General features: G+C 36.6%; 1 protein-coding gene across 2 annotated transcripts in view; it reads left to right on the forward strand.

Annotated features, from left to right (window-relative positions):
• LOC127869930 (helicase domino-like) overlaps positions 1 to 18340 on the forward strand; it is a 112602-nt gene that overhangs the window by 12350 nt on the left and 81912 nt on the right. Inside the window, exons 10-20 of one of the 2 annotated variants that reach the window (XM_052412598.1) lie at positions 756 to 833; positions 2490 to 2635; positions 2898 to 3012; positions 5521 to 5655; positions 7420 to 7511; positions 8298 to 8390; positions 9802 to 9979; positions 12324 to 12460; positions 13019 to 13129; positions 13272 to 13523; positions 18024 to 18160. In XM_052412598.1, the coding sequence (XP_052268558.1) occupies positions 756 to 833; positions 2490 to 2635; positions 2898 to 3012; positions 5521 to 5655; positions 7420 to 7511; positions 8298 to 8390; positions 9802 to 9979; positions 12324 to 12460; positions 13019 to 13129; positions 13272 to 13523; positions 18024 to 18160 (1474 nt within the window). Of the gene's footprint in view, positions 1 to 755; positions 834 to 2489; positions 2636 to 2897; positions 3013 to 5520; positions 5656 to 7419; positions 7512 to 8297; positions 8391 to 9801; positions 9980 to 12323; positions 12461 to 13018; positions 13130 to 13271; positions 13524 to 18023; positions 18161 to 18340 lie in introns of those variants that run through there. The other variant, XM_052412590.1, reaches the window with a different exon arrangement.

Consider the following 18340-nt stretch of genomic DNA (forward strand, 5'->3'; position numbering starts at 1 on the left):
TGTCAGAAGTTGCTTATGTCTCATTATTGAAAGTATGAAAATAATATCTGGTATTATTTTTATGCCCCCGGATCGATAGATAGGGGGTATATTGTTTTTGACCTGTCTGTCTGTCATTCTGTCCCAAAACTTTAACCTTTCAGTAAAGTTTTGCAATAACTTTTTGAAATATTGAACATAGCAACTTGATATTTGGCATGCATGTGTATCTCATGGAGCTGCACATTTTGAGTGGTGAAAGGTCAAGGTCATCCTTCAAGGTCAAAAATTAAAATTTTTAATGTATTAAAGTTTTGCAATAACTTTTGAAATATTGAACATAGCTATTAGCAACTTTATTTTTGGCATGCATGTGTATCTCATGGAGCTGCACGTTTTGAGTGGTGAAAGGTCAAGGTCATCCTTCAAGGTCAATGGTCAAAAATTTTAAACTTTAATATAGTAAAGTTTTGCAATCACTTTTGAAATAATAAACATAGCAACTGGATATTTGGCATGCATGTGTATCTCATGACGCTGCACATTTTGAGTGGTGAAAGGTCAAGGTCATCCTTCAAGGTCAAAAGTCTAAAAATACATTCCAAGGGAAGTTTTAAGCTTTAAAGGGAGATAATTTCTAACCTGCCAAATGATGTATTGAAATTTTATTTCAAAGCGGTGTAATAGGGGGCATTATGTTTCTGACAAACACATCTCTTGTTCTACACAAATTCCATAAGTAAATTATTTCAACACCCAACAATCTTATCCTGCAGATGAGTTTAAGCCTGAAGACAGTGAGTCTGATGATGAGGAAACCATTGAAAAGGATGAGCAAGGCATGAATGAGGCGAGTACTGACTGGGATTTTCATTTGTATAAATTTGGTGTAAAAATGATTGTTAAAAAAATATCACTGCGAAGAAATGTTGTGCATTCACATTTTTATACGCCCAGTAGGGTGGCATGTTGCAGTGGCAATGTCAGTCCAGCGTTCCATTTTAAGAAGTTTTTTTTACGCAACGCTTTAAAATTTTGAGCTTACTTTTGGTATGAGAGTCTCTTTTTTGGCTTTGACAATGTCTTTTTTGACAAAAGAATAAATATTTGTTAAAGGGATATAATCTAAGGGAGGAGCTTCTTTCAATAGAAATAGAAAGGCATGGAGATATAGACATTTTCTTTATAATAACATTTTCCTGAGTTTTTATGCTCCCCGACAATTTTCGGGGAGCATTTAGTTGCCAGTTTGTCCTTACTTCCTTCCGTCACACTTTTGTTACAGTTTCTCATAGCGCCTTTAATATTTTACCGATCTCTCAAATATTTGGTATGTAGGAACCTTGCATGGACTTCTACCTTTTGATGAGGTTTGAGGTCACTGGGGTTAAGGTCAATGAGGCTAATAATAGATTTTCTTACGGTCACCCTTTGATTACAGTTTCTCAAAATTTATGGGGAGCATCCATCATTTTCAACGATACTTGTTATATGCAACACTTAAAGATATTAGGTTTTTCTGTAGGTTTTTTAGGCAACTCTTTTAGATATTTAGATATTGTTAGGATCTCAGTTGATTTTTTTCTATGGCCTTTGGCAGTCTTGTTTTTTGTCCTGCATATATTCAGTGCCCCAGATAATTATTTCGGAAATAGGGTTTTCACCCACTGATTTTGAAAAATAGGGTGATTTCATTCTTGGAATAGGGTGAAATGAGTTATAAGATGCATACAGTAAAACCATTGCTGCTTTACTTCTGTTGAAGCTGCACACAATTGTATTGATTCAATAAAACTGTAAACTAATATAATTAACTTTAATAAACTGATGTTTCATAACATCTTTTATCCTTGAAACTGTCAATAATATAAACTTTAAACTTTAAAAAAATCGATAACACAAATGATTCGGCACTTATTGGCTCTTGCTTTCTTGGTTCGAAAAAGTTAGCGATCGACTGATATTTTGGCGCAACAATTGCGGACGTCTTTCTCTTAGACATTTTTATTACGCATCGTATTAGAAACTGAAAGTACAGACACTTTACAAATACATGCACAATGAACGACGGATTAAGTCAGATTGAAAACGCATGTATGTCGTCGTAAATAATTTGGTCAGCCGCTTTATTTAACTATGAAATCTAGTCCGCAGAGCGTTTGGATAGCTTTGACTGTTTTATTGCTCCGTCATCCAGGCGCTTGCTGAATAAAAGCGTCGCCGCGTAACGAAAATAATCACAAAAACCGACGAAAATGAGCAAAGTATTTTCGATCAAAGCTATTGTATCGTACGCATCAAATAAGACGAATGTGCGTAAAAGGCAAATCTGGTGCGTTTTCAATACGCATGATATTGAATTTTTTTCCGTTTTTAAACATTTTAATAGGGTGAAAGACGCAGATACGCAGCTTATCTGGGGCACTGATATATTTTGCTAAGGACAAAGGCTAAGCATTATATGTGATAGTAACATGATAAATCAGTTTACTATTGCGAAATTCAGGAAGAAACCATGGATGAAGTTGCAGCTCTGCAAAAAGAAAGTGAACTGCCAATTGAAGAATTGATAGACAGTCTACCAAAAGAAATTCTAGAACAACCTGCTAGCATTCACTCCGAGTCTGAAGATGAACAAAATGAAAGCAAGGGAGAGGTGTGTGATTTTCATAGCATTGTTGGTTAAGCTAACTTGATCCTATTTGATGTGCATAGAAGTTTGTGTTTACAGGGCATATTCTCTCTCCCGTGTTTTCATGGGATTTAAGTTTTTGTTTTACTGAAATGAACTTGACAATTAAATAAAAACAATCTTTTGTTCAGTGGGATAATGAAGACATTCTTGGGGGTATAAATGGATAAAAAAAGGCCATGGTACTTAACATTGTTTCAGGAATAATTTTTCTTCTCGTCAACAGGATGAAGAATTTGCTGTAGAAGAAAGTGACAGTGATGTTGAAGAAACAATAGAGGAACAAGAGAAACAGGAAGAAAAGGATTACAAAGAAGAACTTGATGATCTTAAAAATGAAGGTATTTCAATTTATGTTCACCATATATTTGGAATGTGTTTGTGGTTTGTTTTAGTTCACCGACCAAGTTCTATATCTTGAAACATGCAATTTAGAATGATTATGCCTTCTAAAATATCACTGCTTATACTTCTACTTTTTGCGCAATTATCCTGCAATTAAGCAGTTAAACCTTATTTTTGTATGTAGAAATATCGATGTTTCTACATCGTTTGGTTCTAAGATTGGTTAAGGTAAACTTCTATAATCTCTATATCACTGTTTCTGCTTCTTGCATTGAACTGATACTGAACACATATTTTAGGTTATTGCATAAGTTTACATGCAAAGCTCCATAAATTGACCTTCAATTGAGCTGAATTGTGCCCCCTTGTGTACTTTCATAGTTAGAAGTCCGGTTAAGGATAAGGGTGTCGTGTTTACAGATTTTTCTAAATGTTTGAATGAAATGAAATAAACGAAGCGTTTCCAAACCGAAAATATAATTTTATTTCCGGAAGTAATATTCAGTGCATATTCCATTCGGGCAATGACGTCGTATTAAAACCATAAAATATTATAAAACAGAACATGCGAATCACCACATGTGTATTCATCATTCTATAAAACAATTTAAAGAACGTTGAAATTAATGTAAAATCAATGAAAAATACTGTTTCCGAAAATGACTGTCCGAAACAAATGCACGTATTTTGCATATGAAATACAATGCGCATATCGTTTGACCGCAGAAAATGAAAACCCAGATAACTAGCAAAAATGTAATCAATATATAATTTGGTTAAAATATTGCTTTTCAACATGCTACCGCAGTGTTTGACTTGGCTAATCAATCACTTAAAATATTTCAAGATGGCGGCATACACACTGTTTCGTTGCAAAGTTGTAAGATTTTTGGAAAGTAGCAAAGATTTTCCGTTAGTTTCCGTTTATGTCTGTGCCATCCGCTAACCAACCAGAAATAAATTATTACCGAAATCAGTAGCCCGGATTTACCGCAAGTACCCGGATTTCGCAGTTTGTCATCGATATGCTTCGTACGGCTAGTCGGCTATGTTATTTGCACCCCAATATTTATTATATTGATATTGACTGTCGTTTAAACGTTTACTCTTTTGGTAAACGTTTTTTAGCTAAACACGAAACGCGACCGTTTAAACGTGACGCCCTTAGTTAAGGATTGCCTGTCATCATTTTGAAGTTTGCATACAAACAGTAAATTTCTATGTTACCACTACATGTATATAATTGAAACTTCTCTTCAGGTTCAAAATATTATGATAAACACGTGTTGTATTTAGAATTGCAAATAAAGGTTTTTTTTACCTGAACATTGTGTCACCCTGACAGTGTTGAATAGAAAGGATACTTTTAGTGCTGGAAATTATTTAATTGCAAATTTTATTGTGCCAGTGCAGGGGTTTTTTTTACTAAGAAAGTGACGCCGATATTCGGCATCTTCCCCTACCAGAATTTTTCCCCTTAAAAAACCATTTCCCCTTCCAAAAATATAATATTTAACCCTCAAAGAAACATGTTTTTTTTCTTTTGGGAAGTCGACACTTATCCAATTTGTACCATGTACACAACAATCTCGCTCTCTCTCTCTCTCCCGACGAACACTCAAATCTGGGAATCCCAGTGATTCTATATATAGCTCTTAAATTAGGTCATGGAAACCGGGCAACTAATCGTATTAATTATGTGACTATTTTACTGGATTCCGTTCTTGCGCGAGAATGGTGTTTCGTCAATTAATTACCGGAAACCAGTTGAATTTTCATCCGGGTTATGTGAAAGCCAAGATTTAAACGTTAAAACAGAAAAAAGTCTCACAATTGGCGTTCATACACGAACAAAATAAAACGTTCAGACTCGGAAAATATTAATTGCGTTGACGCATTTTTTAAGAATGAATCATGAAAAACCATTGAAACCCGGCAGGATTCGTAGGTACATGTAATCAACATCGATTAATACTGTCGGATTATTGTTAAAGTGAAAGTAGACAATCGGCAGCTGTCGCACCTTTCCCTTCCAATACTGTAGCAGATCTAGATCGTCAACCCATTCATCATGAAATTAAAATCATAATATTGACATCGTTCCCCGGCCCCAGTTGAAAACATGTCCCATTATTAGATCTACACCTGCAACTTTATTTAGGACTTTGACTTTAATATCATACTTGTTCATGTATTTAAGAACAAAAAGGTCAGAGACATGCCTCTTTTTCTAAAAAAAAAACCTGAAGTCTGCAGGTGAGTTATAGACATTGAAATGAACAGTTTTTTATTTTTTCCCCAAATATGTCTCTTTCGCGCTTGATTTTCCCCTTCTACCCAGCGCCCAGCGTCTTCCCCTTTTTCTAAAAAAAACCCCTGCAGTGGAATTTACACACCTGTAATTCTGTAGAAAATTATAAACATTTATACAGGAATCGAGCATTACTACCTCTATAATAAAAGATATGGGAAAATTTATAAAAGTTTGGTCATTCATTATAAAGGGGAGCTGGATATTGAATTGCTGCGAGCCAAGTATTCCGGGGCCTATGAAGAAGGGTTTGAGATGCCTGCAGACAGTGAAGAGGAATCTACAGAGGTCGAGGATTCTGATGAGGAATCAGTTGAGGAGTCGGAAGGTATAATGGTGATAACTCTCTGTGTCAGATGTTTTGAATTTTTATGTCCCCCACAACTATAGTGGGGGACATATTGTTTTTGCCCTGTCTGTTGGTTTGTTTGTGTGTTTGTTTGCGCCAACTTTAACATTTGCAATAACGTTTGCAATATTGAAGATAGCAACTTGATATTTGGCATGCATGTGTATCTCATGGAGCTGCACATTTTGAGTGGTGAAAGGTCAAGGTCATCCTTCAAGGTCAAAGGTCAAATATATAGCTTCAAAGCGGCACAAAAAGGGACATAGTGTTTCTGACAAATACATATCTTGTTTTATGATGTAATTGTTTAAAAGCCATTTCTGAAAAGCTTTTTTTTAAAGAAAGGAACATGATGTTCATGTTTTAATATGAATTGTTGTTAAGTTGATAAATGATGAAGCTTAATGACGGGCGGACATAATAATATTGCTGATTGTCACTTAAATATCTGATATTGATAAATTATTTAAGACTTATGTCTTTCAAGTGTTTCCAATCAGTGTTTGGAAATAAAACATATTTCATACTTATCATGAAGTTGAATTTTTTAAGTTTTCAAGCAACTTAGTGCCTCCGTGTAAAGGTACTATCTCTTGTGTGTAATGGTTGGCCCACAAGCCCTTAGCCTTATAGTAAGGGTTGGCCCACAAGCTCCTTGCCTCATAGTAAGGGTTGGCCCACAAGCTCTTAGCCTCTGTGTAAGGGTTGGCCCACAAGCTCTTAGCCTCTGTGTAAGGGTTGGCCCACAAGCCCTTAGCCTCTGTGTAAGGGTTGGCACACAAGCCCTTAGCCTCTGTGTAAGGGTTGGCCCACAAGCCCTTAGCCTCATAGTAAGGGTTGGCCATCAAGCCCATAGCCTCATAGTAAGGTTTAGCCATCAAGCCCGTAGCCTCATAGTAAGGGTTGGCTCACAAGCCCATAGCCTCATAGTAAGGTTTAGCCATCAAGCCCTTAGCCTCATAGTAAGGGTTGGCCCACAAGCCCATAGCCTCATAGTAAGGTTTAGCCATCAAGCCCTTAGCCTCATAGTAAGGGTTGGCCCACAAGCCCTTAGCCTCATAGTAAGGTTTGGTCATCAAGCCCTTAGCCTCATAGTAAGGGTTGGCCCACAAGCCCTTAGCCTCATAGTAAGGGTTGGCCCACAAGCCATAGCCTCAAAGTAAGGTTTAGCCATCAAGCCCTTAGCCTCATAGTAAGGGTTGGCTCACAAGCCCATAGCCTCATAGTAAGGTTTAGCCATCAAGCCCTTAGCCTCTGTGTAAGGATTGGCCCACAAGCCCATAGCCTCATAGTAAGGTTTAGCCATCAAGCCCATAGCCTCATAATAAGGGTTGGCCCACAAACCCTTAGCCTCATGGTAAGGTTTTGCCATCAAGCCCTTAGCCTCTGTGTAAGGATTGGCCCACAAGCCCATAGCCTCATAGTAAGGGTTGGCCCACAAGCCCATAGCCTCATAGTAAGTTTTAGCCATCAAGCCCTTAGCCTCATAGTAAGGATTGGCCCACAAGCCCATAGCCTCATAGTAAGTTTTAGCCATCAAGCCCTTAGCCTCATAGTAAGGGTTGGCCCACAAGCCCTTAGCCTCATAAGAGTTCTGGTTGGTTGGTAGATTTTTAATTGAATCCAGAGGCAGACTCTGTACAAAACAAGTAATGGAAGAAATAAAGGCTACTCAAAATGATCATTAACAGCTCTGCTAACTTGAACTGCTATTTTTGTGATAATCAAATGGTTGTTATTCAGATGAGGAAGAGGAGATGGGGGATGATGATACTGAGATGGGCCTTGAAGCATTAGTACCAGAAGATGAAACAAAGTCGAACAAAGTGCAAAAGGTAAAATTGGAAACATTCTCGTCACATCAGTTGTATGACCATGAGTACTTTCTAATGATCAATGACCTAAAAACCTTTTCTGTCTAACAACATTTTGAACTTTTTAATCAGATTGTGAATTTCATCAGATTTTTCCAGTGGCATTCTTGAAAGTATTGTTGGCTGTAACCCAGCATCATAGAGATAATGTCAAATGATGTCTTTTACAGCCATAGAATAATAGACTTATTTACCAATATGCTTCCAACATGGAAAACAATGTAGTAGCTCAAGTCTAACAATTAATGTCCTTATTATCTTGAATATTTTAATTTGTTGAAAATCAAAATCAATGTTTTTACATTGTGTTTGCTTTAACCCTTTACCCCTTAGATACCTATTTTTACGCCTTTGTAGTCCCTTAGAAAGTTAAATTTAATTAAATACCTTTCTTACTAGATTCAAATTGTTAAGGCTTCGTCTCCAAACCTTAGATACTGATGAGCAGCAAAAAGCAGAACACGTGAACAGACTGCGAGTTACTCGCAGGTTGTACTGGTTATATGCTGTTTGCAGATAGCCATTTTCACTTTGCTTCCAAGAAGGAAAGGGTTAAATTATTGCAATGGCTCAATAAACTGAGAATATGGGGTGATGATTATGTTCTCAAAATAGGACATCCTGTCTTGGTATGTTGACATTTACATGGGGAACAGTCTGATCATGTGTTAAAATCTATAAAAAGTAATCAAAACAGTTTACAAGTTTTTCCATGTTCTGAACATCTGAGCCCATGTCTCCCTATAGGAGGATGAGGAGGGTCCTGGCCAGGACCTGACTGACATAGCAGCTGAAGCAGAGAGCCTTCAACCAAAGGGATACACATTGCAAACCACAGAGGTATTTTTTGTGTTGTTTAACCACAATTATCGCCTATATCCATGCAGATTAAATATATTTTAAAGAAAAAATATGAAAATAAACAACATTCCATTGTACGTGCATATAAGCCAATAAATTGCATTGTCATCTTCTTGAAGGAGAAAATGTTTTCAATGTATGTACATGTAAAAAAAAATGTTGTGTTCCAAGTATCAAATGACCTGCCCTAATCTAGGTGACCTATCAATGTTTCTTGACTGCATTGTCATGAAGTATGATGTGCCTCAAAAATAATATCTGCTTCATTGAATTGTCGACCACAGAGGTATTTGTTGTGTTCCAAGTATCAAATGACCTGCCTTAATAGAGGTGATCTATCAATATTTCATGACTGCATTGTCATGAAGTACCATATTCCTCGAAAATATTATCTGCTTCATTGCTTTGGCCATCTCTAATGAGGTGCTCAAATCTCAAGACAGGTACAAAACATAAGTATGAGGGTCTAACACTGAACCCGACATTCTTAGAATTGGAATAAAAAGGAATAGACAAGTAAATAATGTTACAGTGTTGATTATGTAGGAAAAAATACTATCCAGATTCAACATGAAACGGGGTCTTAATTTTGTTACCTCAGCGTTTTTGGAGAAAACCCGAGGTATTGTCCTAGCCAGCTCGTCGTGTCGACCGACGTCCGCGTCGTGCTAAAACCTTAAAGTGAGATTATACGATTTTTTATATGTGTAAAATTGTAATAAATTGATAAAATATGTCACAACAACACAAAATAGGCAAGACAAATTATACATTAATTAGAATTTCATAAAATGCAGCAAAGACAAATTAGCGCCCCAAGTCGATTGCGACGAACATATTTTCCTACAATAACCGAAGCATTCGTCTTTTTATTTGAACCAGAGTTAGTGTTCGTGTGTCGTATGAATATATATTGTTGCAAAAATTTAAAATGAACCGTTTAACTAAGATTAGATTCACATCGTACATGCTTGATATACATGCTGGCGAATTTGACTGTATAGCCGTTTTCGATTTCAGAATTAAATATCTGGCTTAGATCGCATTTTTCGACATATGTTCTTCTGAACTTTTATTTTATATTGAAAGATATATATAAGAAGGTTTTTTACAGTTTATATAAATTCATTTATATTTGACAAAATCGTATATACTCGCTTTAACGTTGGCTCTAAAATCAAAGTGCTTCCACCTACAACTTTGAAACTTCATATGTAGATGCACCTTGATGAGTTCTACACGCCACACCCATTTTGGGGTCAAAGGTCAAGGTCACTGACCTCTCTTTCATTCATTCAAAACTGCACCCGTAGCGGAGCGTGGCACCCGTTATGCGGTGCTCTTGTATAAGTCCAGGTTAACATGTTTTTAACAATGCTGTGATCTTCAGGTGAAAACTGAAGTGCCATTCCTTTTACGGGGCACATTGCGAGAATATCAGCATGTGGGTCTGAACTGGCTGGCAACGATGTATGAGAAGCGGCTCAATGGAATCCTGGCTGATGAAATGGGCTTAGGGAAGACAATCCAGACCATAGCATTACTGGCTCACCTTGCCTGTGAAAAAGGTGTGTTCTGTGGCCTATGAGAGTTATGTTTCAAACCTCACAATGCTGCTCCTTACATCATGTATTTAACTTTTACTACCGCATGTTCCTCTGTACTATTATGTATGCGAGCCTTTTTTAGCCGCATGAAAGGTAGACATTATTCAGTATCAGAGATTACACATGATGATTCATGTGCTCAGATGCAGAGTTTTGACTCTTGTCATGTTTACACACACATGGCGAATAGTCTGATTAAACTAAATTCTAATTGGGTTGTCTGAAGAATGTATCCAACCATTATTTTGATATTTGGCTGTAACCAAGCATTCAATGATTGGTGTCTTCATCAGCCATAAAGTAAAGAGACTTATTACCAACATTGGAAGGCGTTGTTGTCTTCCAGTGGTTGCTTAAGTCTGACAAGTACTTTTTATGTGTTGTAACCCATAGGGGTGTGATTTTTCAGTGGATTCCACGGATCGGGTTGTTTGCGTAAATTTGTAAAAATTCATAAATTCGTGAATCTTCGGGCGTATTAAATAAGCAGCCAGAACAATCCGCAGCCTGCCCAATCCAAAGGGACCCAGTCTCATTTCAAAAATGGTTGGAAAAAACACTGCTTGTAGTTTTTTTGTCTGCATTAGTTTGCGGGGCAAACTACTTGACATTTCTCGAGCAATTCAAGAGAAACTTATGTGTATTTAGTTGGTAGTGTACGACACACAAGTTCTGCAGATATGTTGACCTTGAACAAAGTTTATAGAAAGGTGCATTATTTTTTGTCCCAAATGTGACCCAGCTTGAATTTTATTGGTAGCAAGGTTATGAAGTGTTAAGTTTTGTAATAGACTACACATGTTGATTCAAGTTCTCAGGTACAGTGTTTGCCACATAAATGGTGAACAGTTTGATTCTATTTAATTCTGTCTTGACTCTTGACTGGTATGCTGGATCTAGGTTGATTTTCTTTGGCTGTAACACATAATCACAAAGCAAATGTCAAATGTTGTTTTTAACGCCCATACACCATCATAATTTAATAACATATACCATTGTTATTTAATAACCAACATTTACGGATACGAAGGCTCCAAGTGGGTTCTTTATATTTACAGTTCTTTTTAAACTTGTAATAGCATATGTATGATATTTAGCTCCTATTTGTATTTTTGGGACTATAGTCTTATATGAAGTGAGTCAATATAGTTCCATTCCCATGTCAACGCTCCTGTTTGATTTTCATAGTCTTTCAGGATTACTTAAACATGGGCAGAATAGACATCCTGACTATAAACTCTAGTTGTCATTGGTTGACATCTGGAATCCTGGGTCATGAAACAATATTACAATATATGTTAAATTTTATTGAGCTCCCCTGGGCACATGGTGAGCTTTTGTGATCTTTCTATTTCCAGCTAGTTGCCACCCTATAGGCCACAATTATGACTCGATCGTGATGAAATGCTTATCTCAACTATATATAGTCGGAGCTTAAATATGGATCACATTTGTCCCAAAACTAGGTTACCAGGTCAAATCTCGGAAAAACTTTGTTACCACTGTTAAGGCCACATTTATGAATCCGTCTTGAAGAAATTTGCTCAGAATGATTACGATATGAAGGCCTAGTTGGAATTGGAGGTCAAGTGGGGTCAAAACTTGATAACCAAGTTTTCATAATTGTGGCTGAAAAGGGCCATCATTGTGCTCTTGCTTCTTAATATTGCATCTTTAATGCAGTAGTCATTGCATTGCAATTTGATGGGAGTTAGCATGCGCCTCAGTTAATTTTGTTGTGATTTTCCAAGTATCTGTGATAGTTTATGGAGTAAACTATTATTACTTGTGTGCTGTAGTTATGCACTGCTAATTTATTTATGTGTACTAACCCCAAGTCAACGCTTCTATTTGATTACCATAGTCTCATAGGATTTAATAAACTTGGGAAGAATTAACATCCAGGCTATAAACTCTAGTTGTTATGTGTTCAAATAGAATCCTGGGTCACGAAACATGTTGGACAGAGCACAAACAAACTTAAGCCTTAAGTAGTTACTCATATACAACTATTAGAGCTTTTGTACCACACTACATAGGTTTTGTTACAACTGGATTAATAACCTTGAGAAACACTTCTATTTGATTGTCGAAGTCTTATATGATTACAAACACGTGGAAAGGAACCTTTCATTATGAAACAGCTTTTTGAATCTGATTTTTTTTAAACTAATGTTCTAAAATAAAAATACTGAAATCTACACTCTTTTTACCTGAAACCTTTTCACAATTGTTTTTAATGATGAGAGTTAACAATGAAAAATCAATTATCAGTTGTAAATGAGTCCTGATCCTGCCATTTCAGGGATCTGGGGCCCTCATTTAATTGTTGTGCCCACCAGTGTGATGTTGAACTGGGAGATGGAGTGCAAGAGATGGTGCCCGTCCTTCAAGATCCTCACATACTATGGCAGTCAGAAGGAGAGGAAACTGAAGAGACAGGTAGGACAGTACCTGCTCTGTTAACCCTTTGCATGCTGGGAAATTTGTCGTCTGCTAAAATGTTGTCTGCAGAATTTCTAAAATTAGCATTTTCTTCGATTTTTTTCAAAGAATACTATCAGAATAGCAAACAGTTTGGATCCTGATAAGACGCCACGTTCTGTGGCGTCTCATCTGGATCAAAACTGTTTGCAAAGGCCTTCAAAATTCGGTTCCAGCACTGAAAGAGTTAATGTATGGTTAACTCGTAGCTTGTACTCTTGAGTTAAATTTGTTCACATTTGATCACAAATAATTGTTGCCTATAAACTTCTATAGCTTTAAAAAAAAATATCTGAGAGCTGAGTATTTCAAGTTTCTTTCTGGCCTAATGTTTATAATAGCAAACAGATATTGAAGAGTTTTGAAAGTTTTTGTCTGGCCTAATGTTTATTATAGCACACACATATTGAATAGTTTGACATGTTCTCATCCTTATTTCTTTTACTTAATCTTGGTAACATTTTTATTTTGTAATGATGTCCATCATCAACTGATTGTATGTTCACTTATTTTCAGGGCTGGACCAAGACCAATGCATTCCATATTTGTATTACATCCTATAAGCTTGTGATACAGGATCACTCGTCCTTCAGAAGGAAGAAGTGGAAGTACTTGATTCTTGATGAGGTGAATAATTTATGTAATTTTTGGTCATTTTAATGGCCTCATATTGTTAATTTATCAACTATTTACTGATTACAAGAAATATGGTATTTTTCCATTAATTCGTACAGTTCTAACATATGTTTCTATTATTTCTGTTTAATAGGCTCAAAACATTAAGAACTTCAAGTCGCAGAGATGGCAGTGCCTGCTGAACTTCAACAGTATGCGTAGGTTGCTGTTGACAGGGACCCCCCTGCAGAACAGTTTAATGGAGTTATGGTCCTTAATGCATTTCCTGATGCCCCATGTGTTCCAGTCTCACAAAGACTTCAAGGAGTGGTTTGCCAATCCACTTACTGGAATGATAGAAGGAAGCCACGAGTACAATGAGAATCTCATACGAAGGCTACACAAGGTACAGTTCAAACGTAATGGTGTCTTACATTTCTATGACCTTAAGATGTAAATCTAGATACATTTCTCAAGCAATTCAAGAAAAACTCATTTGGTTGTAGTGTTTTATCCAGGCCGTTTTAGCGTGGCGCGGCGCCACGCCGCTTTTTTGAAGCGCCTCGCTGCCCCTTTCAAAGCAAATCAGCGCCACGCTGCCCTTTTCAAAGGCCGCCGCTCTGTTTTCCGCCGTGCGTTACCTTATTGATAACATCTTAATTGCCTCTTAACCAAGCTTCTAAGCCGACTATTATCAGCGAAGATTCGCGCGGTTGTGAATACGTCATGCGTGAATAACCATGTGTCAATATCAATCGATAATTTCAGTGGCTTTGTAACACAAATCGGTCCGGATACAATCGTGCACAGTTACTTAGGAGACTTGATGAAAACCTCGATGTTATTCACGTGGAAATTGTGCATTTCATGCATAATTCAGTTATATCAAAACATTTATTTTTACGCGTAATTAAATTAAAAAAAAACACCAGTTGTATCTGTAAAATATTGATTGGATTTCAATTTAATGCAAAACAGTTTTAAGTTAATAAAAATTAATTTACAGGGCTTACACTAAGCGGCGTACGGCCGTATATTACGCCCAATAATTGTTTCCATACGCCGATTACAAAACCCCATGACGTCCACTGTACTTCCTGAAAATTGGCCATACGCCGAAAATAGCAACCCGTGACATATTAAAGCTGTCGATTAAAATAACGCTCCGCCTCCTATCCAATACAATTGGCGCAGGCTCATTTTAAAGCTGTCGATTAAAATAAAGCTCCGCCTCCTATCCAATTGGCGCAGGCTCACAGTAGATGTGTGTTGATGAATTGTAGCAGACGACAATCTTAACACGTTTGCTGTTCACGGTTAGGCAGACTGCGCTTAATTGGAGCACGTGCTTGTTTATTGTCACGATGTTTTGATTACAATAACGTGTGAATGTCGGCAAAGAAGTTGATCCCCCGTCTTGGACCCTGTTTAGCCAAAAGTTGTTTATTGTTGTAACAGTAGTAGGCCTGCACCATTGGTTCAATTAAGAACATTATGACCCGTTTGTAACTTGTCAAAATATGTTAATTGGCAAACACAGATATGAATTTTACAAAAATATTGAACTTGTACCACTTATCATTCGTGTTTAGAATGTCGCAACGCACGCTTTCCGATTTTGGCATTCCACTTTCGACGAAACGTAAATTAGAAATTGATGCAAATTGCTTTGTAAGCAAAACATGTTTATATCGGAGACCAATTAACGTGTATTGAATTAATTGACAATGAACAAAAGACAGTACGGCGCCGTTCCTAGTTACACTTTTTGCGGAATAAAATGTACACAATACAACACGTGGTCATGAAAACAATGTCATTACGCAGAACTTTCTGACTATTTAACAAAGTGTTAGTGTTTGTGAATCTCCATTTAAGATGCATATAAAGGACTTGTTTGTGCAATGTGTGTAACGTTTTAAATATAAATAATTGTTTAAGACGGTAACTCATTTAACAGTATTCTAAGACTTCTTTGAAAAGCTATAGTTTGTATAAGATGTATATTCTATGGTGTTTAATCTTGCTTTTTGTTACTACATGAAAATATAAAACACATAATAAAATATACATTCTGGATTTTGTTGGTTTAATTATTCAACAATAAATCTCAAAACTATACATACAATGTTTGTGTGTAACAAAGCTTGTTATTAAGTCACTATACAGATATATTTGTGCCCTTTTTATGGATGTCGCGCGCTAAAGTGCCCTTTTTTGAAATTTTGCACCACGCCCTTTTTCCTTCCTGTATAAAACACTAGGTTGGAAGTGCAAGGTGCTTTCATTACCAGTAACGCACACATTCTGCTGATAGGTTGACCTTAAACAATGTTTATAAAAAGGTGCAGTATTTTTGTCATATGTGTTGCAGCTTGAATTTTATTGGTTTAATGTAGCAAGGTTATGAAGTGTTTTTAGTTTTGCAATAGACTTAGTACTATGATGATTCATGTTCTCAGATACAGGGTTTGACTCTTGTCATGTTGACACATACATGGGGAACAGTCTGATTAAACTGAATTCTGTCTTGACTTGTATGCTGGATCTACATTGATTTTGTTTTGCTGTAACCCAGCATCACAGAAATATGTCAAATGAGGTTTTAAACACCCAAATACCATCATAATTTAATTATATAAACCATTGTGATTTAATCACGAACATTCAAGAGTTCAAAGGTCAAATTGGCCATAAATGATAATGGCATAATGATTCTTAAAAATCGCCATAAATTAGCTTCTCTTGTGTGAAGACAGCATGCAAAATATTCTGTGTCAAAGCAGCATGTGGGGGTATACGTCACATCTGTGACAAAGCTCTAGTTACTGCTGAATTAATTTATATAATAGGCTGAAATGGACGGCTGATTTTAACACGCTGCTTTTTAATAATTATAAGACATAGATAAATAAAACCTGTTATTTTATTTGTTGTCCTTGATTTTATATTTATCTTAATTTAAATCAATCCTGGTGGTCTTGAAAAAATATCAGCAATAGTTGCATAAAAGCATTCGCTCAATGGGAGCCGATGTCCAAAGTGTTGATTAAAAGACTTTTAAGGTATGCCGGTGACACCACATATCCTCACAAGTGTAGATACCGTTATTAAGATATCATGTGTCACATTCAAATAACATGTAAAATGACAATTAAGACCTAAGTCATGCTTTGTTGCATTACTCATAGAATGCAGATGAACCTTGTTTCTATTAATCACATTACAAAAACCAACTATTACTTGATGATTAGATCGATAAGAGAAATTATTTTTATCTTCAAATATACTCATTAAAATTGTTTAATGGTTTTGCTTCCTAGATTTTGTTCTTCAGTACCGTAATGGCGGCCCGTGCCAGGGGTATAATACAGGAGTTATCAATTTCTGGGATTGTCTATAATTCAAATTAGAAGAAAAAAATCATCTCTTTTACAGTTATTTACTTGGTTATTAGAAATTACGTTTTTTTTTCCAACTAAAGTTGTGTGAACTAATGTCAATAATTGCCCAAGAAATAAATAGCATACACAGTTGACATAAGCTGTGTGGTGTGAGCTTTCTTGGGAGAGAAATTGGTCTGGTCCATCCATCTGGTAAGGCTCATCAGCTTGCTAGATCAGTAACCACAGGCACAGTAGCAAGATATTAGATTTGCATAAATATCTTAAATTTTTACTAGTTATTATCAGTTATTACTTGAGGCCAAGATGGCTAACATTTTATGTCAATTTGATGGATCTTTATTGCCATGTTGTTTTTGGAAATGTAACTTTTCAAGGCTGTATCTAAGATACACTTCAAGATTTCAACATGAAACTTCATGGGTGTATTGATCAATGAGAAGAATTGCAATGCATAAAATCAATTACCATACACTTAATTTTTATGTCTCCCACCACTATAGTCGAGGACATACTGTTTTTGCCATGTCTTTTTAACCAGGTTTTCCGAAGGAAAAAACTGGTTATTAGATTGGCGAATGCGGGCGGGCTGGCTGGCGGGCGGGCGGAACAAGCTTGTCCGGGCCATAACTTACAAAGGGGGTTAATTTTGTTTGTTCATTTCAAAAGTTCAGTTTGAGTTTTCTCCCTTTATCACATTTTTTTTCACAATGAAAACCTGGTTTTGTGACAATTTTGTCCCTTGTTTGCGTGTTTGTATGATTGCGCCAACGTTTGCAATATTGAAGATAGCAACTTGATATTTGGCATGCATGTGTATCTCATGGAGCTGCACATTTTGAGTGGTGAAAGGTCAAGGTCGTCCTTCAAGGTCAAATATATAGCTTGAAAGCGGCGCAAAAGGGGACATAGTGTTTCTGACAAACACATATCTTGTTTTTATTATTATTAAACTGTATATATAGGGCTTTGCACCCATCCTTAAACAACATGTATTTTATTACAGGAATATCAGTTTAAACATATTTGCTTGTTTTTGTACTTAACAGTTTTATTTTTCAATATCTGAAAGTCAAACCATCATTATGGAATGTTGGGACTGGATTTGGGGGAAGAAGCCTAAATTTTGCAATAAGGAATATGACCTTTAATGGCTATATCATCAACAGAAAAACCCTGCAAAGCCTTTGCTGAGGAGTGACAGGGCTTCCTCTGCCATTCGCCAAATAAACCAATGGCTTCAAATTGACCTATCTGGCTAAAGAAAATTTTGTTTGGCTACAACTTTTTATTCATTAAAATTCATAAAATAGTCCAAAATGGAAGAATTTTGCCTTAGCAAGGCGAATTTGGCTAAACAAAAATTTGAGCCAGGGGAAGCCCTGAGTGAGATTTTACTAGAAAATTACTGGGTTGTATACTGAAGGGAAAGTATAATGTGCCACCCCACTACTACAAAGGGTATTGTTTCCCCGCGCACTGTATATAATACTGTAATACAGGTGTTGCGTCCCTTCCTACTAAGACGTCTGAAGGATGACGTGGAGAAGCAGATGCCCAAGAAGTACGAGCATGTTGTCATGTGCCACCTCTCCAAGAGACAAAGGTTCCTCTATGACGAGTTCATGGCTCAGGGAAAGTAAGTCACTAAAAAATTTACTTTCAAACTGTCTGAGAGGAGTGATCATTTTTAACCAGGTTTTTGGAAGAAAAAAACTGGTTATTAGATTGGCAAATGTAGGCGGGTGGGCGGGCGAAACAAGCTTGTCCGGGCCATAACTTTGTCGTTTATTGTCAGATTTTAAAATCATTTGGCCCA

This window comes from Dreissena polymorpha, chromosome 1, assembly GCF_020536995.1.
Source record: "Dreissena polymorpha isolate Duluth1 chromosome 1, UMN_Dpol_1.0, whole genome shotgun sequence".
NCBI classification, from domain to species: Eukaryota; Metazoa; Mollusca; class Bivalvia; order Myida; family Dreissenidae; genus Dreissena; species Dreissena polymorpha.